General features: G+C 41.0%; 10 protein-coding genes across 10 annotated transcripts; 6 read left to right on the forward strand and 4 right to left on the reverse strand. All coding sequences in view use genetic code 12, as the record gives it.

Moving 5' to 3' along the window:
- Nucleotides 1-53: 53 nt before the first annotated feature.
- Nucleotides 54-1,022, reverse strand: KGF57_004910 (cleavage polyadenylation factor subunit; the record flags this gene model as incomplete). Its single annotated transcript, XM_051754470.1, has 1 exon — nt 54-1,022. The coding sequence occupies one exon, from the start codon at nt 1,020-1,022 to the stop codon at nt 54-56; it is 969 nt and encodes a 322-aa protein (XP_051606590.1).
- Nucleotides 1,023-1,532: 510 nt separating this feature from the next.
- TIF5 (translation initiation factor eIF5) lies at nt 1,533-2,705 on the forward strand (the record flags this gene model as incomplete). Its single annotated transcript, XM_051754471.1, has 1 exon — nt 1,533-2,705. One exon carries the CDS (start codon nt 1,533-1,535, stop codon nt 2,703-2,705), a length of 1,173 nt encoding a protein of 390 aa, XP_051606591.1.
- Nucleotides 2,706-3,001: 296 nt separating this feature from the next.
- On the reverse strand, nt 3,002-6,667 carry KGF57_004912 (uncharacterized protein; the record flags this gene model as incomplete). The annotated part of the gene is made up of 1 exon (XM_051754472.1): nt 3,002-6,667. One exon carries the CDS (start codon nt 6,665-6,667, stop codon nt 3,002-3,004), a length of 3,666 nt encoding a protein of 1,221 aa, XP_051606592.1.
- An 875-nt stretch (nt 6,668-7,542) lies between these two features.
- On the reverse strand, nt 7,543-9,009 carry KGF57_004913 (uncharacterized protein; the record flags this gene model as incomplete). Its single annotated transcript, XM_051754473.1, has 1 exon — nt 7,543-9,009. The coding sequence occupies one exon, from the start codon at nt 9,007-9,009 to the stop codon at nt 7,543-7,545; it is 1,467 nt and encodes a 488-aa protein (XP_051606593.1).
- A 1,223-nt stretch (nt 9,010-10,232) lies between these two features.
- On the forward strand, nt 10,233-13,082 carry GRR1 (SCF ubiquitin ligase complex subunit; the record flags this gene model as incomplete). Its single annotated transcript, XM_051754474.1, has 1 exon — nt 10,233-13,082. One exon carries the CDS (start codon nt 10,233-10,235, stop codon nt 13,080-13,082), a length of 2,850 nt encoding a protein of 949 aa, XP_051606594.1.
- Nucleotides 13,083-13,926: 844 nt separating this feature from the next.
- RPL43A (60S ribosomal eL43 domain-containing protein) lies at nt 13,927-14,348 on the forward strand (the record flags this gene model as incomplete). Its single annotated transcript, XM_051754475.1, has 2 exons — nt 13,927-13,985; nt 14,072-14,348. 2 exons carry the CDS (start codon nt 13,927-13,929, stop codon nt 14,346-14,348), a joined length of 336 nt encoding a protein of 111 aa, XP_051606595.1.
- A 295-nt stretch (nt 14,349-14,643) lies between these two features.
- Nucleotides 14,644-15,411, forward strand: KGF57_004916 (ESCRT-II subunit protein; the record flags this gene model as incomplete). The annotated part of the gene is made up of 1 exon (XM_051754476.1): nt 14,644-15,411. The coding sequence occupies one exon, from the start codon at nt 14,644-14,646 to the stop codon at nt 15,409-15,411; it is 768 nt and encodes a 255-aa protein (XP_051606596.1).
- Nucleotides 15,412-16,304: 893 nt separating this feature from the next.
- Nucleotides 16,305-18,041, forward strand: URA7 (CTP synthase; the record flags this gene model as incomplete). The annotated part of the gene is made up of 1 exon (XM_051754477.1): nt 16,305-18,041. The coding sequence occupies one exon, from the start codon at nt 16,305-16,307 to the stop codon at nt 18,039-18,041; it is 1,737 nt and encodes a 578-aa protein (XP_051606597.1).
- A 1,745-nt stretch (nt 18,042-19,786) lies between these two features.
- HSL1 (protein kinase) lies at nt 19,787-24,166 on the forward strand (the record flags this gene model as incomplete). Its single annotated transcript, XM_051754479.1, has 1 exon — nt 19,787-24,166. The coding sequence occupies one exon, from the start codon at nt 19,787-19,789 to the stop codon at nt 24,164-24,166; it is 4,380 nt and encodes a 1,459-aa protein (XP_051606598.1).
- A 141-nt stretch (nt 24,167-24,307) lies between these two features.
- Nucleotides 24,308-24,913, reverse strand: KGF57_004919 (uncharacterized protein; the record flags this gene model as incomplete). The annotated part of the gene is made up of 1 exon (XM_051754480.1): nt 24,308-24,913. The coding sequence occupies one exon, from the start codon at nt 24,911-24,913 to the stop codon at nt 24,308-24,310; it is 606 nt and encodes a 201-aa protein (XP_051606599.1).
- Nucleotides 24,914-25,091: the final 178 nt, after the last annotated feature.

Here is a 25,091-nt window from a genome sequence, read left to right on the forward strand (position 1 = left end):
TTTAATTACAACAAAACGTAATACAGTTTTGGATAGAACTATGTATAACATTACTACTTTGATGGTGGAGGTGGAGGTGGTGACATGTTGAAGTTGAAATTTTGCATGTTTGGCATTTGCATGCCCGGTGGCATCTGCATTCCAGGTGGCATCTGCATTCCAGGTGGCATCTGCATTCCCGGTGGCATCTGTATTCCCGGTGGCATCATCATAGGCGGCATACCTGGAGGAAACATGCCCATTGGAGGTTGTGGCATCCCATTCTTGCCAGGTACGGGACTGTTCACATTATTACCACCCCTTCCAACTTCAGTGCCAGGCAAGGGTCCACCGGGTCCCTTCATGATTTGCGCCATGATCTTTTGTGGATTGAACTCGCCTCGCAATTTATCTTGTTTATGACAGTATGCATTCCATGTGAATTCGTCGAATCCGAAATTGAAGTAATCAGAAATATCAGCGCCGGGAGCTCGCCATGGTTTCATTTTGAAAATTTCCAAGTCTAATTGAGTTAGTGGTTTACCCTCGAATTCGGGATTGGCATTGACATCGAGTTTTGATGTGGAAGATGCACTGGTGCCGGTGGTAGTGGTTATTTGTGTTGATCCAGGTTTTGGTGTCCCCGTGGAAGATTGTGGTGCTGCTACTTCTGATAGTATGTCGTTACCAGGAACAGATGGTTTAGAGGCCGTGTCACCTATTATGATATCAATGTCATCATCATCATCATCATCGTCGTCGTCGTCGTCGTCGTCGTCATCTTCTTCTTCTTCTTCTTCTTCTTCTTCTTCTTCGTCATCCTCAACTTCTGCTTTGGCCTTATTATTCACACCTTGTTCGTCTTCTGGGTTGTAGTCATCCTTGGCGTCTGTGTTGTCAGCAGTCTTCTCATTATCGTCCTTCTGGAGCAGTGCAGTCACTTCTGATGTTGATGTTGTCTTTTGTTTCTTCGTTGCTGGCTCATTGTCTTGGTCGTCAGATCCGTATAGGTAATCGTCGTCATCTTCTTCCGGTTTAACCATTTTGTAAGTAGATAATAGCAAAGCCACGTAGGTGTATACAAGGAGCAATCAATTCAGATGTGAAATCAAATGTTTACAAACCTCGTTGTTTTCTTTTGATGCTTCATCCAATGTCGTGAGAGATTGTGTTCACGTGACTAAAATAAGTCTGCGACACGACACTGCACATCTACTCTATTATTATAAAGAGAGAAAAAAAATTTTTCATACAAAAAGCCTAAGCAGAAGTGTTTCATCCTCACATCATCAGTGGCAAATAGAAGCAACAACAACAACAACACCACCACCACAACCACAACCACAACCACCAACAATACCGTCGTCATCAACTTTATCCCGATTAGATTCATTTTTATGCTATATTTCAAATCCCCTCTAACTAACACACCTACTCCATCAATCATAACTCTTCAACATACCATTATACCGCCGAAATAAATTACTAAAGTCTCCAATATGTCATTTATAAATATTTGTCGTGATAACACCGACCCTTTCTACAGGTACAAGATGCCTCCTCTCCAGTCCAAGACCGAAGGTAGAGGAAATGGTATCAAGACGGCTATCGTCAACTTGGGTGAAGTTTCACGTGCTTTGAATCGTCCACCAGCGTACTTGGTCAAGTTTTTCGGGTATGAATTGGGAGCCCAAACACAGATCCAGACCGATCGTTACTTGGTCAATGGTGCCCATGATACTAATGAGTTGCAGGATTCATTGGATGGATTCATTAATAAGTTTGTCCTTTGTGGATCTTGTAAAAACCCTGAGACGGAAATTGTCCTCAAGGGTAAAGATTCATTGGAGCGTGATTGTAAAGCTTGTGGGAAAGTCACTTTGATTGATCCAAAACATAAATTGTACTCGTACATTGTTAAGAACCCGCCTGATAACAAAAAGGGTAAGAAGTCAGCCACTGCGACTGCCAATGTTGTCGGTGGAGGAAAATCGATTTCTGATATCGCTGCTGGTCATGATTCCAATGATGCTGCCAATTCTGCTGGTGCGAATGGAGTTGGCGGTGACCGTGCTGATGGCGGAGACGGCGACGACGAGGACGATGATTTGTTGGCCAAGAAGATTAATGCTGAGGCTGCCATGTTGCAAGATTTGAAAATCAAAGATGATGAATGGGCGGTGGATATGAGTGAGGAGGCAGTTGCTGCCAGAGCTCGAGAATTGGAGGCGTTTGACTCGTCTAACTCGTACGAACAGTTGGGCGAATGGATACTCTCCGAATCTAACAATGATGTTTCCAAATTACCTTCTGATGTCGAAATCTACAAGAAGATTGTTGAGTTGGACCTTGTTGAATCGCCAGCCACGCTACAAGTCCTTGCACAAACTTTGTTTGATGCCCAAGTGCTAGATCAAATTGAACCACATGTGGGTTTGTTGACGAAGCTCATTAATGGCGACGAAGAATTTGAAAAGTCGTTGCTTGGTGGGTTGGAGAGGTTGATTGGGTTGCTGTACCCTAATGAATTAGTTGCTCAAACACCCAAGATTTTGCATGCGTTTTATGATCGTGATTTGCTTAGTGAGGAAGTCATCATCAAGTGGGGGTCCAAGGTTTCAAAAAAGTATGTTCCTAAAGATGTTTCCAAAAAGGTTAGAAAAGCCGCTAAACCTTTTGTTCAATGGTTGCAAGAAGCAGAAGAGGAGGAAAGTGACGAAGAGTAGATTCATGCGATGTATTCAATGTATAGGTTTGAATTCCATGTTTATTTCAAATGGAAGAGGAAATTTACAACTGGATGTTACAGACTCTGTAAAACAATTGAGAACTCGTCGATAGATTAATGATTACTTTATTATCCCCAAATTTATAAATAATTTATATATACATATCACTCCTCCTAAAACTTTTGATAATTATTCTCCATCATATATACCCACTCTATTCAAACTCTTTCATTTCGTAAAATCATCCTCTACTAATCCACCATGGCAATGACTTTTCTTTCATTTGCAACATCTTACATGTACAGGTTTCGTTGTTGCACCGTTGGCGTGCCCGGATTCGAGTTATATCCCATTGCAGCACTACTCAATGACAATTGCTCCAATTGTTGCATGACTGCCATTTCCTGAGGCAGAGGTTGTGTGGGCCCTGTCCCTGGTGGAAATTGTGGTTGTTGGTAGTACCGTTGTTGCGCTTGTTGCTGCTGCTGTTGCTGTTGCTGTTGTTGTTGTTGTTGTTGTTGTTGGTGGTGGTGGTGGTGTTGGTGTTGGAGCTGAGCTTGTGCCATGGCTTGTTGAGTATAATATTGTTTCATGTAAGCTGAGGGTTGTTGCGTGGCGTATTGTTGCTGCACAAGAGGCACGTACGGATATGACTGCGGTGGGATCTGTTGCATAGGAAACTGCTGATTAATAGGTTGTTGAGAATGGAAATTCGCAGCAAGAGGTGGCTGCTGATGCTGATGCTGATGCTGATGCTGATGCTGATGCTGATTATGAGAATGGAATGAGTCATTCTTCAATGACCCATTAGTAGCATTCCGTTGTCCTCGTCTGTTTCCAGTGCCATGAAGTCCGTGGTTCCCCACTGGTCCACCCGAAGTTCCATTTCCTCCACCGGCACTTCTCTTTGACCCCGAAAAGGACTTTCCTGATCTACTACTCGACAACCCAACTTCATCCATCAACTTCTTATAATGATGATAATTGACGATATTAATCTCCATCAAGACTCTTTTAACGGCTGGGAAATAAGGCGTCGTCAAATTAGCAAGCATGGGATTACTCATTACTTTGTAAATGAATAATGGACCAGCATTCAACTGATTATCATCACTTCGTTCGTGTAAAATAAACTTTAAATTCTCAGCATTTTCAAAAATATTCTTGATTAAATCATGCTTGACATCTCTTTCATCCTGACTTGAACTATTGTAATTCATACTCAACAACTTCAACACGGTTAAATTTGCCAATCGATGAACACAAAGGCTTCGCAAATTAGCCAAGAGTCGACCAGCAACGAGGTCAATCTTGGTCGCATTGTGCATTTCAAAAGTGTCCAAAAACCAAGTTATCAACAAGCTTCCATTCGAGTTGACAACCAATTCGTTGGCAAACTCAACAATCAACCCGGCAACAAGCAAAACTTGCTCTTGAGAAACACATTTTCCATCATTACTACTACCCCTCCGCTCATTTAAATGGTGCTGGCTCAGGTGAATCTTGTTGCTACTTTCCAATATGGTTCGAATACATCTTGCTCCGTATCGGCTAGAACTGATTTCGAGAAAATTGTCAAACATCGCCTCAAATACAAAGTCATTGAATGGGGACCCAAATTTAATACACCCTTGAATTACATAGTTGCCAAATTGATCATTGAATAACTTGACTGCGTACGGTTTCAAACTGGCACCAATTAGATACATTTGTTGATAATCCGAATGGCACAAGCTGATGATTTTTTGAATTGCCCATGTCCCATTCTTGTGAATTCCCAATTGGGTCAAATAGGGAGCAATTTCCTTAACCATCATCAATTTCACCAATGCAGCATTGACATCATTGTCATTGCCACTGAGCAAGATAAACAATTTCTGAACTATGGTGTTGCCAAGGTAATCGTAACTAATTTCCGGTAATTCATCAAGCATGGCCAATGCCAATTCATCTACACCAACCTGGCTCAAATCAGAATCAATCAATTGATCAAATAATCCAGCCTCTTTGTTTTCCAATATTTTCCTCAATTCTCTCAAAGTTGGAGCGTCAAATTGTCTAGACGGTATTGGATCAGGCAATGGTCCAAAATCGCTTCGGTAATTGTCATTTGGATATGCCACGCACTTGCTGATGATTGATTGGACCTTTTTCAAATCCACTGTGGAAGATAACTTGGTGATTGATTCAATAATGTTGCTTGTATTGGGCGTAGTTGTTGCAGCGTATGTGGATGCGGCTGTTGTGGATGTTGTTGAGGTGGTATTGGTGTGTTGTGTACCAACAGTCATCTCGGCTGAGGATACAGAACCTTGCTTGGACAATACTGATTGAGGTGAGTTGCTTTGCCCACGAAGTGTATTCATTTGAGCTTGTCCTTGACCTTGGCTGGAGCTAGCAAAACTACTCAAACTGGGCTCAGCAACCGATTTCAACGGGGAATGATGCAAATCAGCCCTTGGCTCTTCCACTTTGGCAAACGCAACATACAAGGTACTACCAGGTGCAATTTCCAAGTGGTTGAAATTGGCCTTTAAATTCATGGCGGTTTGGATATTTGTGCATTCAACCAAAGCCAACTTCGATGTAGTTGTGATTGTCATCTTGACGCTAACAACACTTCCAAATGACTTGTGGTTGTTGGAGTTGACCAAAATCGTAAACAACTTCACTGCATCAACGTACAATGGCATATTATCAAATAAAAGAAATCTTGTAGGGCCCAAATTGGTGTTCTCAAAATTGGTAGTGATGAGCAACTGCGAAAAGTCATAATCGTCAAGTAATTCTGGATGAATGTCTTGAGAAGGTAACATTGGACCAGCGCCTCCTCCATTGGCGGTACTCTCTAAAAGCGAGTTATTGTGCAATTGTGTTTGTAAAGAGTCCAATTGTGGATTCAACTGCAATTGGGGGCTGAGTCCCGTTCCTCTTCCTGCACCTCCAGGTTCTCCTGTTGTGGCTGGTGTGCTCCCACCAATAAAGACTTGTTTATTTACTCCTGGTGGTGTGCTTCCAGAATAGGTTTGTGATCTAATCCTAGGTGCCGCAGTGGTGGATCCATTGTCATCTCCATTTAGCGTGAAATGGTCCACCAACAAGTTGGCATCGTTAGTTTTACCTCCAATGGGAATGAATGGGGATGTGGATACTTTGTTTTGGTCATTATTTCTATAATATGCACCGTTGTAGTAATTTGGGTTGCCATGAGTGTTGAAAGACTCGGCGGTTGCATTAATGGTGACGCTTGGAATAGCAGCATTGGTAGTGTATGACCTGTTTCGCAACGATGAATATTGGTGTAGCAGCTGTTGCTGCTGTTGCTGCTGTTGTGACAGCGGTGGTGGTTGCAGATGAAGATGTTGCTGGTGATTAGAAGGTGAAGATGATGCATCCAACGAAGGACTCATTATGAATTCGGAATGTAAACTATGATTGCTATTGGATGAGTTATTATCGTCATTCCATATTGAATTTGTTGAGAATAATGATCCTGATCTCATTCTTCTAGTTGGAGTAGTACTTAGGTTTGCAGAATCGATATTAAAGTTCAAGTTGAGGCTGTTATTGCCATTGGCATTGGTATTGGTATTGGTATTGGTATTGGTGCTGGTGTGGGGGTTTGACATGATGCTAGTATGTAGTGGCGATGTAGATAGTGTACTATCTTTTGAAGTGGGGATATTCAACAAGTCATGCGCTTGGTTAATGTTGTGGGAGGTAAACAGGGATTCGCCATGGTATATGGGACTGCTAGTTAATGAGTTGGTGACAGCATTATTGTTGTAGTTGTAGTTGTAGTTGTAGTTGCCATTGGATAAACCATTGGGAGTCAATTGGTTGCGTATGGAAAAGGACGAAGGCAAGGTTCCTGCTCTACTTCTTCCTTGCTGTTGCTGTTGCTGTTGCTGTTGATTAGTTGTTATTGATGGCGAAGTTGATCTGGTATAATTGTTCATACTGAGAAGAAGAATGAAAGGGCTAGTAATAGAACTGTAGATCAACAGTATGATCCATATGCAGTGTCTGTGTATAGAAAGTAAGTGAGCACTGTAATAATGGGAAAGAATGTAGGTTTGTTAAAGGTGTATATATATATATATATATATATATATTGTGTTGGTTACAGTTGGTTAGTTGGTTGAGTAAAATATATATATTGACGTGTGAGAATTATCAAGCACTGTTGTTGTTGTTGTTGGTTGTATGCAGTACTTGCCTGAAATAGGGGTAACACACTCTCTCTCTAGACCTTCTCTTTGAGTGAGTCAAGCAGGGAAAGGAAAGGTGAAGTGAAACGGAGAGATCAAATAAGACTAGTATACATATACTAACCACATCTGCCAAGAGGCAATGCTTACCAATGGTCTCTAACTCTAGTGCATTAAGCTATGAGTATATCACCAAGCAGAAACAAGTAGTGGCTATATTGAAAACCTCTGTATGTATCCACTTGTCTTGAAGAAGCTGAAAAGAGAGAGGCAACGCGCCAGTGTAGAGCAAGCCCTGTATAAGCATCTATCTCTTAACGCATGAGATCGAAAGGTATCAACATCACGAGTAGTACTAGTAGTAGTAGTATTAGTAGTAATAGTACTACTAGTAGCAGTGAAGAATGAAGAAGACCCTTTCGATTACGTTGTAAACAAATACAATACACAAACACCACAAACACCAATTTACATGGTCACTCTCTAAATATAGCATCCTATATACATTTGCATTTTTCTACTTATATAATCTCAACCACTACACCACCACATCACCACACCACCACACCACCACATCACCACATCACCACCACCACCACCACCACCACTACTAGAGCAACCACTCATTCAATTTTAACATCAGCAATCTTTGGGAAGGGAAGTGATTTGGAAAAGACAACAACCCTATTTGTATTACTGACATATCCCCTAATATATCCTTGTGTAATCAAATTGCACACAATACTTTCAACCTCGTAATCGGAGATGTGGCGCAGGTAGGACATTACATTATCTTCTTCATCCTTGTTGTCCGCATTGCCAATACCATTACCCGTGCCACCATTTTCCTGGTCTCCTTTCTCTTTTCCTCCTCCTTCTTCTTCTTTTTGACTAGGACACAACGACAACTCCAATGCTACTTTAAACGCACTGAATGGTGTTGACTTTTCACCAGTTTGCAACTCCAGAGTAATCTTGTATGTCTTGTGCACTACTTTCAATTGAACAAATTGTCGTAGCAACTCCATCAAAATGTACAAATGGTTTTTCAACAACACTAGTTGGAATTTCTCCATACACCGCTCATACTTGTACAAATCACCACGCAAGATTGCATCCAAGAAATTATCTCGATACATCAACTTCAAATCGGGGAATCTTTGCCATACTGACTCATGAGGTATCTTGCCCTTGTTGTAGAGTTTCAACGGTATCAATATCTTGAGTAAGCTTTGCAATTGCTTACTCGACTTGTCCGTATGGTTGGCAATTAAATCCATGGCCCTATTGAGAGCATCTTCACTCTCCACATATTGACCATCATCTAATGAAACCAATGCTTGGTAATACAAATACGTAATAGCATTGGCAGATGTAGATGCATTCGCCGTCATGTTGGGTAATGTCTTGTTCCCGGCTTTCACTGAATTTATTGCACTTTTCGCAAGGGCAATTTTACCCATCTTGAAGTAATATTTGATCAAGTTGGCCAAAAAGAAGTAAACATCGTTCCGTTTACTCAACTTAACATCGAGTGTCTTGTCATTATTACTCAAATTAAACCCCATTTTCAACGTATTGATCAACTCCTCCAATTTCAGTACCTTCTTTTTAGATGCAGTAGTATTTGAATTTCCTCCTCCACCCCAATCATCAAATTCAGAATCGGCTATAATCATATCCAAGTCCTCCGGCGCTCTATCAGTAGCAACTTTATACAACGCAATCAAATCGCCAAAACACGAGAGAATAACCGGCATGATCCAATTCCCTTCAATCTGCTCACTGGCTTTGACGAGGTTGCTGCATTGTAAATTCATATTTTCAAAACACAGGGCACTTGAATGAGTGATGTACGCGCTTTTCAAAACTTGTAGATGGTGTGTTATTACAGGACCAAACTTGTTGAGGTTGTACAAGTCAAATACCAGTGGTTCGGGAAACTCTGCTCGTGCTCTGGCTTTTGCATGGTTGATCATGAGTAGTTTTTGCAATTTCCTGGCATTTTTGTTTTGAATGCTCAGTTCAACTTGTGATAAGTAGGATTTCAATGTGTAGGAATTGTTGCTGCTACTGCCACTACTATTCATTATTCTTTTGTAGGGAAGTAGTTATGGGAATTGGAATTGGAAATGAGTGACTGATAAATGTAAAAATTGACCTTCTTTGGTTGGTAGTTTGTTTGTATGTGTGGCGTGTGCGTGTGTGTGTGTGTGTGTATGAGTGCCTTTTCGTTTGATGTTTTTTCTCTCTGCGTTTACATCTGCAGTGTCGTATTTTTTTTCTTAACAGTGATTGTCGTGTTTAGGAATTGCGACACTGTATGTGAATGGAGTGATTTAGCACTCATTGAGTATACTCAGGATGTGTACAGACTTGCATGTAGCTTTATCATTTTAGAAGAACATGTCTACCTCATCTTTCATAAGCAGATAGCAGGTATTGTGTGCTATTCATGTTTTTCGTGATTTGTACAAGCATGTTGATTTCTAGACAGTGCATTTTGCAACTAGAGACACACAACACACTTTAAAAACTTGTTTGTCTCAAGAAACTATTGAAGGCATTGTCATTGTACGTTTTGCAAAGTATCCTAAGGATTGGTGAGATACAGCATCTTCAAGAAATTGAACTAACCATGCAGACAATGACACATGTTCCATATGATGTAACTAAATATTTGCAATAAAATGCAAGCAAAATTTTTGGGTACCAAAGAATTACAAGAGTAACAAACTAAGTGCAGGTTATTTAAATATAAAACTTTCAACCCCTTTGTAGAAAGAAGTAATCAGTCCTGTCGAATGATGATAGTAGAGTGAGATTGGATTAGAGTGGTTCTTTAGTGAAAAGTGTAACTTATGTGTGTAGATGGTAGCTCTGTCGTTGTTTCCTTCATTTTTTTTGTCTTTGTCTTTGTGAGAGGAATAGAACACACACACACACACAACAAAACAAAACCTTACCAATCAATCAAATCAAATCAATCAGACAATCAGTCAAAAGGAGACAGACAGAGACAGACAGAGACAGATAGTCAGACTGTTACTAACCACTACACATAAAAGACATCAACAACATTCACTATCAACACCATCACCTAAACCTTTACTTTATTTCAGTAGGTGGCAACAATAGCGCATTTCAGTTTCAAACAAATAACACCACACAGATACACACCAACTGCATAACTGATATTTTACCAACCCACATAAATCACCCTCTCTTTCACACCAGATCACACCACTACACCCACAAGTTACACACACACACACACACACACACACGCACACACACACCCACAGCGAACCACATGAGCACACCTACCAGCTTTGAGGATTATGAACCACAACAGAATAGAGCCCTATCACCAAGAACCACCAGTGCTACTACGTCTAACACGCGAGCACTGACTGCAACAGCAGCTATGAGAAACCATTCACCAAGCTCAAATGAGGCTGACGATGATGAATCCACTGTTGATATTAACCAACACAATCTTGATCAACAGCAACAGCAACAGCAACTACCACCACCACCACCGCTTTTTAAACACAGGAATGGGCATCACAAAAGTAGGACTCCTTCGAACGACGTGGATGGAACTAATAGTCAATACCCATCAGACTATGTAGATAACGATTTCATGATGGACAACGAATACAATGATTACGAAGAGTTGAGGAAGGCAATAATAGTAAAAAGACGGTTATCTAGCATCAAGCAGCCTCATGGCCCATACATCGATGATCAACAAGCGGTGAATAAAAACTCAATCATGCGATTACCTACAGAAGTGTTGCTACAAATATTTCACTATTTGGAGAGAAAAGATTGGTACCTTCTTGCAACAACATGTAGCGAGATTGCTGACTTGATTATAGAAATGTTGTGGTTTCGTCCTAATATGCAAAACGACGCATCTTTCAAGAAAATCAGACAGGTTATGGAGATAAATCGATTTAAAACTCATTGGGATTATCGACAATTTATCAAGAGGTTGAATTTGTCGTTTATGACCAAATTGGTTGATGATAAGTTGTTGGGCTTATTTGTTGGGTGTCCCAAGTTGGAGAGATTGACGTTGGTCAATTGTGCCAAGCTTACACGTACACCTATAACGAATGTACTTCAAGGATGTGAAAGACTACAGTCTATTGACTTGACTGGTGTTACAGATATCCATGATGATATCATTAATGCATTGGCCGACAATTGCCCAAGATTGCAAGGATTGTATGCTCCAGGGTGCGGCAATGTGAGTGAAGCAGCCATAATAAAATTGTTGCAAAGTTGTCCAATGTTGAAAAGACTAAAATTCAACTCAAGCAGTAACATAACTGATGCCAGTATTGAGGCCATGTATGAAAACTGTAAAGCATTGGTTGAGATTGATTTGCACGGTTGTGAAAACGTTACTGACCTACACTTGAAACGAATCTTTTTGGAATTGACCCAGTTGCGAGAATTTCGAATCAGTGGTGCCCCAGGTATAACTGACAAATTATTTGAGTTGATTCCTGATGGATTCATTTTGGAGAAGTTGAGAATCATTGACATCACTGGATGCAATGCCATAACTGATAGGTTGGTGGAGAAGTTGGTGGTTTGTGCACCAAGGTTGAGAAATGTGGTTTTGAGTAAATGCATGCAAATAACCGATGCTAGTTTGCGAGCATTGAGTAAACTTGGAAGGAGCTTGCATTATATCCATTTGGGCCATTGTGGTTTAATCACTGATTATGGAGTTGCCGCATTGGTTAGGTATTGCCATCGAATACAATATATTGATCTAGCATGCTGTTCGCAATTGACGGATTGGACTTTGGTTGAGCTTGCAAATTTGCCAAAATTGAGACGAATTGGATTGGTCAAATGCTCAATGATTACTGATTCAGGTATATTGGAGTTGGTGAGACGCCGTGGTGAACAGGATTGTCTTGAACGAGTGCACTTGTCATATTGCACAAACTTAAACATTGGTCCCATTTATTTGTTGCTCAAGAGCTGTCCCAAGTTGACTCATTTATCACTCACTGGGATTTCGGCATTTTTGAGACGTGAAATCACTCAGTATTGTCGTGACCCACCACCTGATTTCAATGAGCATCAAAAATCATTGTTTTGTGTCTTTAGTGGATACGGAGTGAATCAATTGCGCAACTACTTAACTCAAGTTATGGAGGAACGCTCGTATCAGATTGAACAAGGTGATATACATGCATTGTTTAATGAGAGGAGACGCCGCTTTTTGAATGGTGAGGTGGAACCTGCACCCGGAGCTGGAGCTGGAGCTGGAGCTGCAGGCGCTGCAGGCGCCGCAGGAGATGAAGTCTTGAATGCATGGGAGCGAAGATTCCTTGTACCAAGAGGAGTCGGAGACAACAATAACAACAACAACAATCAATTGAATCAAGACATGATTGAAATAAATCGGGAGATTTTCCGAGAATTGAATGAGGGAAATATGGGCCCTGATGAAATGAGAGAGCATTTTCAACGGTTGATCCGTAATCATCATCAACAGAGATTGCAAGAGCACAATGCTAGAACTAGGACTAATGTGAGGCATGGTGAAGCTGGTCAACAGAATAGGCCACAGCAGCGACAAGCGCAAGCGCAAGTTGGAGAACAAGCACGAGTGGGAGCCGGAGTGGCACCATCCCAACCTCCTCGTCCAAACCAACAACAACAGCAGCAAGAACAGCAAGAACAGCAACAGCAGCAACAGCAGCAACAACAGCAGCAACAGCAGCAGCAACAGCAGCAACAACAACGTCCACAACGTCCACATCAAAGACAGCGACCACCGCCACCAAATGCTCCTGATCAGCCTTTGTTTCCACCTACAAATTTCCCCAACGATACGCAATTTTTCCACCCAAATCCGAACCCGCAAAATGCGCCGCAAATTGAACAAGCCCCAATTTTTCCTAATCGTGCTGATCAACCGATACGTGGGTTTGGCAACCAACAAGCACAGCATCGACAGCAACCACAACAGCAAGTGAGGCCGACCGCTTATGAAAATCTCGATGATACAGTCATCATTGAGAACCAAGGTCTTGCTGGCACCGTAGTCATTGAGAGTGGTGACAACGAGGATGTTGAAATGGTGGATGCGGATACTGGTGACGGTGACTTGTTCCCCAGAATGGCCTGATCTTGGGCTCGTTTTTTCTTTTTGTCTACGGTTTACATGTCAAGTGGAGAGTGTGTTTGAAATGTCTATACATGATATTGATCTGTGTTGACCTGTGTTGACCTGTGCTGCCCTTTTTGTTTTTATCCTTTTTAACTAGAGAGTTGAAATACTGTTGTTAGTTACAATGTTATTTAGTTTGGTCTAGTTAGATACTTGAGATAAGAATTGCATCCAAATGTACCTCTCTTGTATTGCGTATCCAAGTGTTGCAAGGATCACTTTGTTTTTGTGTGTGTTCAGGTGACGTAGATGGTGAATTAGGGCTATAGCCACGCACACATAGAGAATATTATGTCGTGTATGAGTGCACAATATGAAAAAAAAAATCTTAGTTGGGTTACTGTAACAGAAGTGAGGTGAATATTTTTTTTTTCTGAGGTGTGAAAGGAAAGGTTTCTCTTTTTCACGTCTTTTTACAACAACAAGATTATACAATGTATGTGACCATGCCTGAATAGTGGACAGAGAGGGTTCATGGATGAGGGAGATTATGTCTATGGAAGGGAGAGAGAGATATACATATATATATGGAAGCAAGGAATGTTGGAACGCATGTGCCTTCTACACGGAGAGAGATTGAAGCGTGAGCAATGAGCTAAGTGGATTAAGAAAGCGGTTGCTTTTGGGATTGCCGTTCTTTTGGTGACCAATAGGGCAAGTTTCTCTACAAGAATGGAGCAATATAATGGCCAGATTGGAATGAGTGGAGACTAATCAAGATCAATCCGAGTGATTATTTTTTTTTAACTGATGGGAAGGGTAGATGAACAAAACCCGATTAAGATCAAGCTTGCTATTCACAATGTTGGCAAGTCCAATGAGCATTTTCCAAGCACATTCCATCCATTCCAAACTACACTTGTCTTTTCCATGATTTTCCTCCTCCCTCAATACAAGTCCTCTCCTCTCAAAAAAATTGCATCAAAATACTAACAAGTAACCATTAGGACTAAAAGAACAAAGAAGGTTGGAATCACCGGTAAATTCGGTGTCAGATACGGTTCATCATTGAGAAGACAAACCAAGAAGTTGGAAGTCCAACAACACGCCAAATACGACTGTTCATTCTGTGGTAAGAGAACCGTTCAAAGAGGTGCTGCTGGTATCTGGTCTTGTAAATCTTGCAGAAAGACTGTTGCTGGTGGTGCTTACACTGTTTCTACTGCTGCTGCTGCCACTGTCAGATCAACCATTCGTCGTTTGAGAGATATGGCTGAGGCTTAAGAGATGTGGTTTTGGGAGCTTTTAGTGGGGTGTAAATTATTGTGTATGTAATATTGTATACAATTGTCGCATTAATGAAACGTTAAAAAAAGAATAGATTGGTGATTGTAGAGGTGTAGGAATTTGAATGAAAGGGGGGGGGGGAGAAGGTAGGCTTTGGTTTTGAGAGGGGGGATATGTTGATGTAATGTAAGAAGGATCTGAATTGCGATAAACACACACAAAAAAAATAATCGAGACTCAATCCAGAGTCCAACCACCTAGCTTGTCTTTCCTACCATCAAATCCATCCCATATGACAAACGTCACCACTAGAACAACAACAGCAGTAAATCAGCAGCAGCAACAACAACAACAACAACAGCAGCAGCATCAGCAGCACTTTGAATTCCCCAAAATCCATTCCTTCCCCCCACTATACACCAAACAACCAAACCAAACGGTGCAACAACAACAAATAGACACATGGTGCAACATTCTCCTCCAATATTGTCAATTCTACAGAATCACCTCACTTACAAATGAAGGATCTCCCAAACACACCCAGCTACGGAACTCATCAGGAACTGTGACGAAGTCAAGCAACATATTAAACATACCGCCTCTCTTTTCCAACAGTGCCATAAACCGACATGTGAACCCCGAATTCAGAAATGTCATTATTGCCAATTTGATCCATTCGAAGCGGGGCGAGTACATCAACCACAAAAGGCCGGAATTGGGGGTGTTTGTGTATTGGAGGAGTGTGGTGGATTGGGGGAATTTGTTGTATGAGTATGTGGTTGATACTGGACAACAGGGGAGTGTGCTTACGTTGTATGAGTTGACGCGGGGAGGTGACGATGATGATGATGATGATGAAGTAGAGGGAGTTGGAGTTGGAGGTGGAGTTGGAGGTGGAGTTGGAGGTGGTGGTGGCCTGAGTGGTGGGTTGCCTCGCGAGTTGCGGAATTTGGATGAGGAGTTGCTTGTCAAGGTGATTAAGGATTATTTGATCAAGCAGGGTAAAGCTCAGTTATTGATGACTGAATCGAATGAGATTGGCGGTGTCAAGATTGTATAGAGAGAGAGAGGAGGAGGAGGAGGAGAGTTGTGACAAGTAGAGACTAATTGATGAGCATATCTTTTGAGTTCTTGATCTTGGAAACAATCGAGAAAAGCGGGAGGGAAATGTAGGAACAGCAAAGAAAACTTCATGAAGAGGTTTTTGCGGTTTCGCCCATATCAATTCTGTCATGGTTGGATGACTGTGGTGAATTGGAATCGCGTGACCGCGGTAGGGGCATATATCAAAAACAAAGATAATCTTCAAAGTGATGTATCGTGCTGATTGGAAAGGTACTTTCTAGATTGTGGATCAAAGGCAAAGATGTGCGCTCTGGTTATAGAGCTGATACGTTTGATTGTCCTTTTTTGTCTTTTGATCTTGTAAATTGACATCTTATGAAGGTGTATACTTCAGCATACAGATATTACTCTGCGGCTCTGCGTGATACTTCCTAATGGGGAAGTTGACTAGAATTATTCTACTTTTTGTGTATGCTACAGAGAATTTTTGTCTCTCATCTTTGACGGAAAGAAATTTTCTTTTTCTTTTTTTTTTTTTTATTTTTTTTTTTTCTGCACTGCGAAGAGATCTTTCATTCACTTCCTCCTTTTCTTCCTCTTCTTCTTCTTCTTCCCGCTTAAATCAGTTCATTTAAGAGGGCATAGTACGAATATAGTTATCCCACTACTACTCCTCCAATCCTTTTCAATAACTACTTAGAACTCAATCGTTTTTTTTGTTTTTTTTTTTCGTCTCCTCATCGATTTGTCTCAAGCTCTTAAAAAGTTGGACGTGTTGCTTCACATACTTTAGGGACGTGTCGAATATTTCTTGTCTATATCCATTATCACATTTGGGTATATCCATTAACATCCACTGAAATTCTAATCGAGTGATTTATTGCCATTATGAAGTACGTTGTTGTGTCTGGTGGTGTCATATCTGGTATCGGAAAGGGTGTATTGGCGTCATCCACCGGTCTTCTTTTCAAAACCTTGGGATTGCGAGTCACTTCCATTAAGATCGACCCCTACATGAACATTGATGCGGGAACCATGTCTCCCTTGGAGCACGGTGAGTGTTTTGTGTTGAACGATGGTGGTGAAGTTGATTTGGACTTGGGTAATTATGAACGGTACTTGAACATTACATTAACAAGGAACCACAATATCACCACGGGGAAAATTTACTCCAAGGTTATTGAACGTGAGCGTAAAGGTGATTATTTGGGGAAGACGGTGCAGGTTGTTCCACATATTACGAATGCGATCCAGGAGTGGATTGAGGAAGTTTCGCGTGTTCCTGTTGATGACACGGGATTGGAGCCTGAAGTGTGTATCATTGAGTTGGGTGGTACTGTGGGGGACATTGAGAGTGCTCCGTTTGTGGAAGCGTTAAGACAGTTTCAGTTTAGAGTGGGTGGTGGAAATTTCGCCTTGATTCACGTGAGTTTGGTTCCCGTTATCCATGGGGAGCAAAAGACCAAGCCGACCCAGGCTGCAATTAAGGATTTGAGGAGTTTGGGGTTGACTCCAGACATGATTGCGTGTAGGTGTCAAGAGGAGTTGGAGCGTCAGACTATTGAAAAGATTGGTATGTTTTGCCATGTTGGTCCTGAGCAAGTTATTGCAGTTCATGATGTTAACTCCACTTATCATGTACCTCTTTTGTTGAAGCAGCAGAAGATGATGAAGTATTTGACTACTAAATTGAATATTGGTGAAGTGGATTCTGCGGCTTTGGTTAAAGGTGAACAATTGTTGACTAAATGGAGACAATTGACTACTGCACATGACAAGTCATTTGAAACAGTTACTATTGCGCTTGTTGGTAAATACACCAATTTGCATGATTCTTACTTGTCGGTGATCAAGTCGCTTGAACATGCGTCAATGAGATGTAATCGAAGATTGAAAATTGAATGGGTTGAATCAACCAATTTGGAAGAAGGGAAAAAGGAGGAAAACTTGTCGGAGTACCACAAGGCATGGCACTATGTGTGTCAAGCAGATGGAATCTTGGTTCCTGGTGGGTTTGGATCACGTGGAATTGAGGGTATGATTGCCGCTGCCAAATACGCCAGAGAGAATGATGTGCCATACTTGGGAGTTTGTCTTGGTTTACAAATTGCTGTTATTGAATTTGTGCGTAATGTATTGGGGGTTGCCAATTCGACGTCTCAAGAGTTTGAAGAGTACAAGGAATCGGATGGGATTGTTCCCTCTGTGGTGTACATGCCCGATGTTGATCAAGTGAAGTTGGGAGGTACGATGAGGTTGGGTATTCATGAAACCAAATTTTCGTCAACTGATTCGCAATGGAGCAACTTGCGGAAATTGTACGGTGGTGCTGACGCAGTGTATGAGAGACATAGACATAGATACGAAGTCAATCCTGACTTGATTGAGCAGATTGAGAATGCTGGGTTGAAGTTTATTGGTAAAGATGAGCTGGGCAAGAGAATGGAGATGATTGAGTTGGATCACAAGTTGCACAAGTTTTTCATTGGTACGCAGTATCATCCTGAGTATTTGTCGAAGGTGTTGGATCCATCTAGACCTTTCTTGGGGTTGGTTGCTGCGTCAGCTGGGATTTTGGAGGATGTGTTGAGTAGAGATGATTTGAATTACAAGGGGGAGTTTTAAATCAAACGAGGTTGAGGTTGAGGTTGAGGTTGGTTGAGGTGGCTGTTGTAATAATTGCATAGAGGTTAATCATTTTGTATACTAGTAATACATGAAGAAGCATAAAGTTTGTATTAGATAAGTCTTAGATTTGATTAGAAGACGATGTGTGGGTGTTTATGAGGCGTGGTTTACTCTTTATTAATAGTTTATTTAATGTAAAGTTGCAGATGCGGCTAAAACAAAGTAATACATAATTTGCATTTGTTTATATTGACGCGTCTTTTTTCTCTCTTTTTTTCTTTTTTTAAACAGATACAGGCGGAAGGAGGGAAGGAAATAATAAAACAGAAACAAGAAACGCAACTTGTAATTGTCATTTGTAATATTGGGATCCTTGTTGTTGTTCCTGTTGAAACTCTGGTTATTATGAAGAGAGGGAAAGGATCAAAACACATGGTATTATAACAGTAATAGTGATAATAATGTATTGAGAAGGACGAAGCAGGCGGGGGGCAGGGGGGTACAAAAGTTATTGTTACTCAGCCACTTGGTATTTTACTTTTATTGCGTATATTGTTACTTTTCTCATCAGTCAGTGTGAGAGTGGGTTTTTGCCAGTAGAGTAGAGTGGAGTAGAGTAGAGTAGAGTAGAGTAAACTAGACCACTACTACTAAAAGTACGTACAACATTTCACCTTCTGCATATTGTTAAAGTGGTTTGTTTTGCCCTTTTATCTAAAGAAGGAGGTTGATGAGTTAGAATGGGAACAACTACATACATTGACTCATGACAAGACAAGATAGTAGAAGCAAATGAACTGTAGATGGAAGTGTCTGTTTTTTTTGATAATGTCTTAAATTCACAAGTTGCGACTTTAATTATAATTTGTGTATAGTTTTTTGTTTACGCGTTTCTTTGTTACTTTTTTTTTTCTTTTTTTTTTTTGTATTATTAACTAAGTAAGTAAGTAAGTAAGTAAGTATATACTACTAGACAACTACTACTAGAAGGGAAGAGTTACATGCAGTACTTACTTAGAAGAAAAAGACACGAAAAAAAAACACACATACATATATATATAAATATATAAATATAAATAAATTTGTGTTGCAAAAACATATAAACAGAAAAAGAAAGAGAAAGAGAAAGAGAAAGAGAGTTGGATCTTCTTTGAAATTCGATTTTTGAACACACGGCAAGTTATCATTAGACCCTCCTCCCCCCCACATAGATTTCAACTTATCATTACTATTATAGACTACTTATACTACTACTACTACCACTACTAGTACTACAGCTACTCCTGCTTCAGTCCACGAGAACCACCACACACATACGCACTTCACCAACCCAACGACAACAACAACAACAACAACAACAACAACAACAACAACAACAGCATCATCATCATCATCATCATCATCATCATCATCATCATCATCATCATCATTACCTATTCATCCACTTAATCCCACTGCACTGACAAACAAACCCAATACCAACAGACACGCACACACACGCTCGTTCCATACTTCTTGCATTCACAGTTATAGAAACAACTAGAGACAACCTAAAAACTACTCCACTAGCAACTTACCAACTACTTACATTCTTTACACTTCATTCGCTTATTGCCATTGCTACAGTTGTCAACTAACTTTTATTCACTCATTTTTCATCTTTGCTCATTCTTTCTCATTGTGCATGCTTAACTAGTGGTATCCATAACTCAAATTTCACACAATCTACATTTACTTAAACAATGGCTACAACTGCACGTCATTCTGTCCCCCGTTTTGACGACAACCATTTACCGTCTGATGCCATGTCATCCGCAAACAACGTCGACAAGGTTGTGCAATCAGTAACAAACGCCACTAAACGATTATCACAAATATCAACTAGCACCAACACTTCTTCCAAAAAGAGAAAATCTCAAAACAAAATTGGACCTTGGAAATTGGGCCGTACTTTAGGTAGAGGCTCCACCGGGAGAGTAAGGTTGGCGAAAAACATTGAAACTGGTCAATTGGCTGCGATAAAGATTGTACCCAAATCGAATTTTAGAAAATTGGAAAATCCAAAGTATAAACACAAACCAGAGTCTGGATCAGAAGAAGACGATGACGCAGTGCAAAGACTACCATATGGAATAGAACGAGAGATTATCATCATGAAGTTGATGTCACATCCAAACATCATGGCATTATACGATGTCTGGGAAAACAAAAATGACTTGTACTTGATTCTTGAATATATAGAGGGAGGTGAGCTCTTTGACTACTTGATCAAAAAGGGTAAGCTACAAGAATTTGAAGCTGTCAATTACTTCAAACAAATCATCAATGGTATCAACTATTTACATCAGTTCAATATCTGTCATCGAGACTTGAAACCAGAAAACTTGCTATTAGACTTCAACAAAAACATCAAAATAGCCGATTTCGGAATGGCTGCTTTGGAAGTGAATGAAAAACTATTGGAAACTTCTTGTGGATCGCCTCATTATGCATCTCCAGAAATTGTTGCTGGTAAAAACTATCATGGAGCCCCTTCAGATATTTGGTCTTGTGGAATCATATTATTTGCATTGCTAACTGGTCATTTACCCTTTGATGATGAAAATATAAGGAAGTTGTTACTCAAAGTGCAAAGCGGTAAATTTGTCATGCCTCATGAGTTGAGTTGGGAGGCCAAGGACTTGATTACAAAGATGTTGAGAGTTGATCCATTGGATCGTATTGAAATTGATTCAATTTTGAGACACCCATTGTTGACAAAATACCCTGAACCAGCCACTTCATTTGCATCAACTACCACACTAGACATTAAATCGATGGATATTAAACCAATACAATCGGTTGAGCAAATGGATAGGGAAATTTTAACCAACTTGTCGGTTTTATTCCACAATTGTGACAAAAGAACCATCATCTCTAGATTAACTTCCCCAGGAAAGAATCCAGAAAAGATGTTTTACTACTTGTTGATGAAGTATCGTAACGACCATCTTGCCAAAGTGGGAGGGACAACTGCCACAAGTGAGACAGTTCAAACCAAATCTGGGAGATCAATGTCAAGATCAACATCAATTGTACATACAATCATTTTTGATGATGCAACTGGCCAACCTATAACCGAAACTACCAATGTTGAACAAGTGAACCAATCAAGCTCCATTTATGAAAACAAATCCTTGTTGAAATCAAAGTCTTCCAAACAAGTTTTGAATAACATTACCAACACCAAGGGAAATGGCGTTGGCACCAAACAATTTAAAGCATCCACTTCATTCAATAGAAAAGGGTCAGCAACAAGTCATAAACACAACACTCAGATTGGCAAGAGTAGCCGTAATACATCATTGCGTTCTCTTAGGTCGAATACCCCAACACCACCAAAACTGAATAGTCCAAATAAAAGTGCACCAAGGAAACCACAACAACCACCTCCTACACTCCTCAATGATGCTGAAATTCCGCAAAGGTCTCCCAAAAGATCAGCAAAGGTTACCAAACTACCAAACAAGCCAGAAAATCAATCAATCTTTAAATTTGAAACGATCTTAGATGAGGTATTTAGTGACACTCAAGACAAGGAGAATGATATTCCTTCAAGGGCAGCATCTACAAATTCACGCCGAAAAAGGGAGGGTGCATTAGCCAGAAGAGAACGTGAGCTTGCTGAAAAAGTCCGCCAACGCAACGAAGCAAGAGAAAGTCGTCTCAGAAAAGAGGAACAGGCCAGACGTGAACTTGAGGAAGAACAAAGGCGTCTTGCTGAACAACAACAGAGACATGAAGAAGAGAAAAGAGCATTTGCAGAGAAGCAGAAATTGGAAGAGGCGCAGAGCTTGCAGGAAAAGCAAAGACAGGCGATTGCCAAATTGAAGAAACATGAGAGCGGTGGCGATTTTGCCGGGCTCTTGAAATCGAATCGAAATTCTGGAGTATTTCCAACTACTGCTCCACCCCCAATCAAGTCTTTATTGGACCCGAGGAACTCACTCGCTCGGGCTAGAACTTTGGGTGCACCTACCCAATCAAAATCCACTCTTGGCACTGCAACTAGTCCACATGTTAATGAAAACACGTCCAAGGTGTTGCACAAGTTTGGAATTGATGTTGCTCCATCGCCAAAGAAGTTTACTAGTGATTTCAAAACTTCGAGTTCGAGAAATTTGTCCTCCTTGTTGAATCAATCGCCATCACCGAATATCAACAAAAGTTTCAAAACTTCGAGTTCAAGAAATTTGGCACAATACTTGCAAGATGAGAATGAGCCCAATAAAAATGACAAAAAGTTGACGATTGATACTTTTAATAAAATTGAGAGTGGAAAGAGCAAGACACAAGCAACAACGCAAGCAACAACGCAAGCAACAACGCAAGCAACAACAACAACAACACCATCACCATCATCGACAGCAAAGGATGCTTCAAGCAGAAGACAAAGTACTCAAAGCTCTTACTACAAATCAATGCTCAATGACATTGATGAGGATAAAGCTCAGGGAAATGTCAAGAAAACGTTTACTCCCTCCATTAAAGAAAGTGACCTCCATAGTTCACGCATGTCCTTGATACCAAACCCGAGGTTCTCGCGCTTTTCATTTGGTGGGTTATTAGAGCCCAAAACTGTAACTAATGAGGAAGGAGATATCACAATCATGAGTCAAACTTTGAACCATTCATCCACTGTTGTCAGAAGGTCCAACAAGTCATCGTCAACGTTTGCCGGGTTAGGAATTAAAGTTAGAGACACGATCAAAGAAGATGATGAAGAAGGAGAAGAAGTGGGTAATGCGCAAGACCACTTTGTTTCTGTCAATACCACTGCCATTGATGATGGCGATCGGTCAGGAAGTGAACGCGGTGAAGGGGCCGACTACAGTTTTGATGACAGTCATTCGGATGCTACAACGGTTGAGTCAAACTATTCGTATGTTGCTCCACCGCAAGAAGAAACCAGTGGTATGTTTTTAGATGCGGATCTTTCCAATTTCGACGTGATTAGTTCTCGAACAGCAGATGTAGGGAAGGTTACCCATCAGAAGCCAAGCATCATTAGCTCAAAGGAGACGTTGGTTGCACAAAGGCGTATCTCGAATGATGAAACGATCCGTGCTGCTGCTGATGATGACAATGGCAATGGTGATGATGATGATCTTCGAAGCTCATTCAGAGCTCATGTGAATGACGGATTTGATGATAATGACGAATACTCGCTTGCTGAGGATTCCAATGCCATTCAGCAACGTGAAGCAGATGAGGGGCAAGATCAAGGTGCGCCAGAGTTTGAGAGTGATTTCAAGAGATCAAGACTTTCAACTGGTATATTCAGCACGGCGCAGTTGCCAAGAAGTCCACATGTTCAACTTGCTGAACCCAGTGGTGATAATGATAGAGCAGATGCAGCAATGAGACGTAAATCGACGTTGAAGGGTCATGTTATCACTAGTCCTGTCCAAGATACATTTGGTACCGAGGACAAACAACCTCTATTCAGACGATTTTCTACGAAAGCGAAAAGGGATGCTCCGAATGTGCCGGTGATTGAATCGGGCCAAGAGCAGGAGCCAGTCCCACAAAAAGGTCATAATCGATTTTCGAGAATCTCTGCTGGATCGAGAAACTTGTTTGACATGCGTAACCAACCGCATCAACAACAGCAGCAACAACAACAACAACAACAACAACAACAACAATCGACAGGTAAGAGCAATTGGTTCAAAAAGTTTTTCCAATCATTGACTGGCTCATCCAAACAGGACAAATCGTCGTCAGCCTCAGAAGCCAAGCTTAATAGATTGACGAATAGAGACATCAAGATTATCGAATCATCACTAAAGTCAACCGACTTGATACGACTTATCAAAGATCAAATGGAATTGAAGGAGCTCGATGGGTCTGTGAACAATGTTGGTATAGATGAAGAGTTTGGGTTGATTACAGGTACGATACCGAAAAAGTTTGCACATGGGAAAAAACTCAAGTTTAGAATTGAAGTGATTGATTTGATCACGTCGTCGTCGTTGCATCTTATGAGAATGGGTGGGAATGAAAAGGGGTTTGATAATTTAGTCAAGATTGTTACATATATCATCAAGAAGGAGGAACAGCATTGGAGGTTGAGAAGTTGATGAAGAATGAATGATTGCATTCGGTTTTAATTTTAGACATTCACTTTTATATACAAAAAATACACTTTTATATATAAAAATTACTTGTACGAGGAGCAACACATCAGTATTGGTTTGACTCCCATACTCTTTCCTCCCAGCTCAGTTCCTCAATGCTCGTAATCTCTCCGCCAACTTATCTTCCTTCTCCTCCAGGATCGCAGTTGACGACACGGGACTCTGGATCTCCACGTTAGTCGCATTCAACCCCTGCTTCATCTCAATACCAGCCTCATCTGCCACCTGATTCAACAACTCATCAACCTGGTCCTGGGGCGTCGACACGGCATTGACGTTATTCGTAGTCGTCTCATAATAATTCGTAGCCGAGTCCAAATCTTCAAACTGATTCTCAAATTTGTCCATCACGAGACTTATCCGCTCCAAATTCATCGTCTGCAACGCTTTGTCCATCCCTCTTATAACTTGCGTCATGTTGCCCGTTACGGAGCGCATGGTGACGGCAGTCTGGACCCGCGATGCAACGGCGTCGATCCGCGAGCTGAGGCGCAAGAGGTTGACGCGCTCGTTGGATTTGCGGATGGCGTTTTGAGCATAGAGCTGCGCAATGTCGTTGTTGCCTTGAGATAATGCCTTTTTGATCTTGGCTTTTTCTTGCGTTTCTTCTTTGGCGGCTTTGGCTGCTTGTCTGTTGAGTTGCTTCGCGGTGAATTTGAGTTGGAAGAGTGATTGTTCTAAGCCGGCCATGCTTGCTTGTGTGTGTATGTGCTTGTGTGTGTGTGCGTGGATATGAGGGATAGGGATGATGTATTGTGATTGAGTTTATATGATGGGCTTGATTGAGTGATGATAATGATAATGGGATTTCTGTCTAATTTTTTTTGGGTGTTCTCGGTTTTTGCGCCAGATTTGTGTTTCAATGTCG

The sequence above is a fragment of the Candida theae genome, assembly GCF_024610275.1.
Source record: "Candida theae strain CBS 12239 chromosome Unknown scaffold14, whole genome shotgun sequence".
Lineage (NCBI taxonomy): Eukaryota > Fungi > Ascomycota > Pichiomycetes > Serinales > Debaryomycetaceae > Lodderomyces > Lodderomyces theae.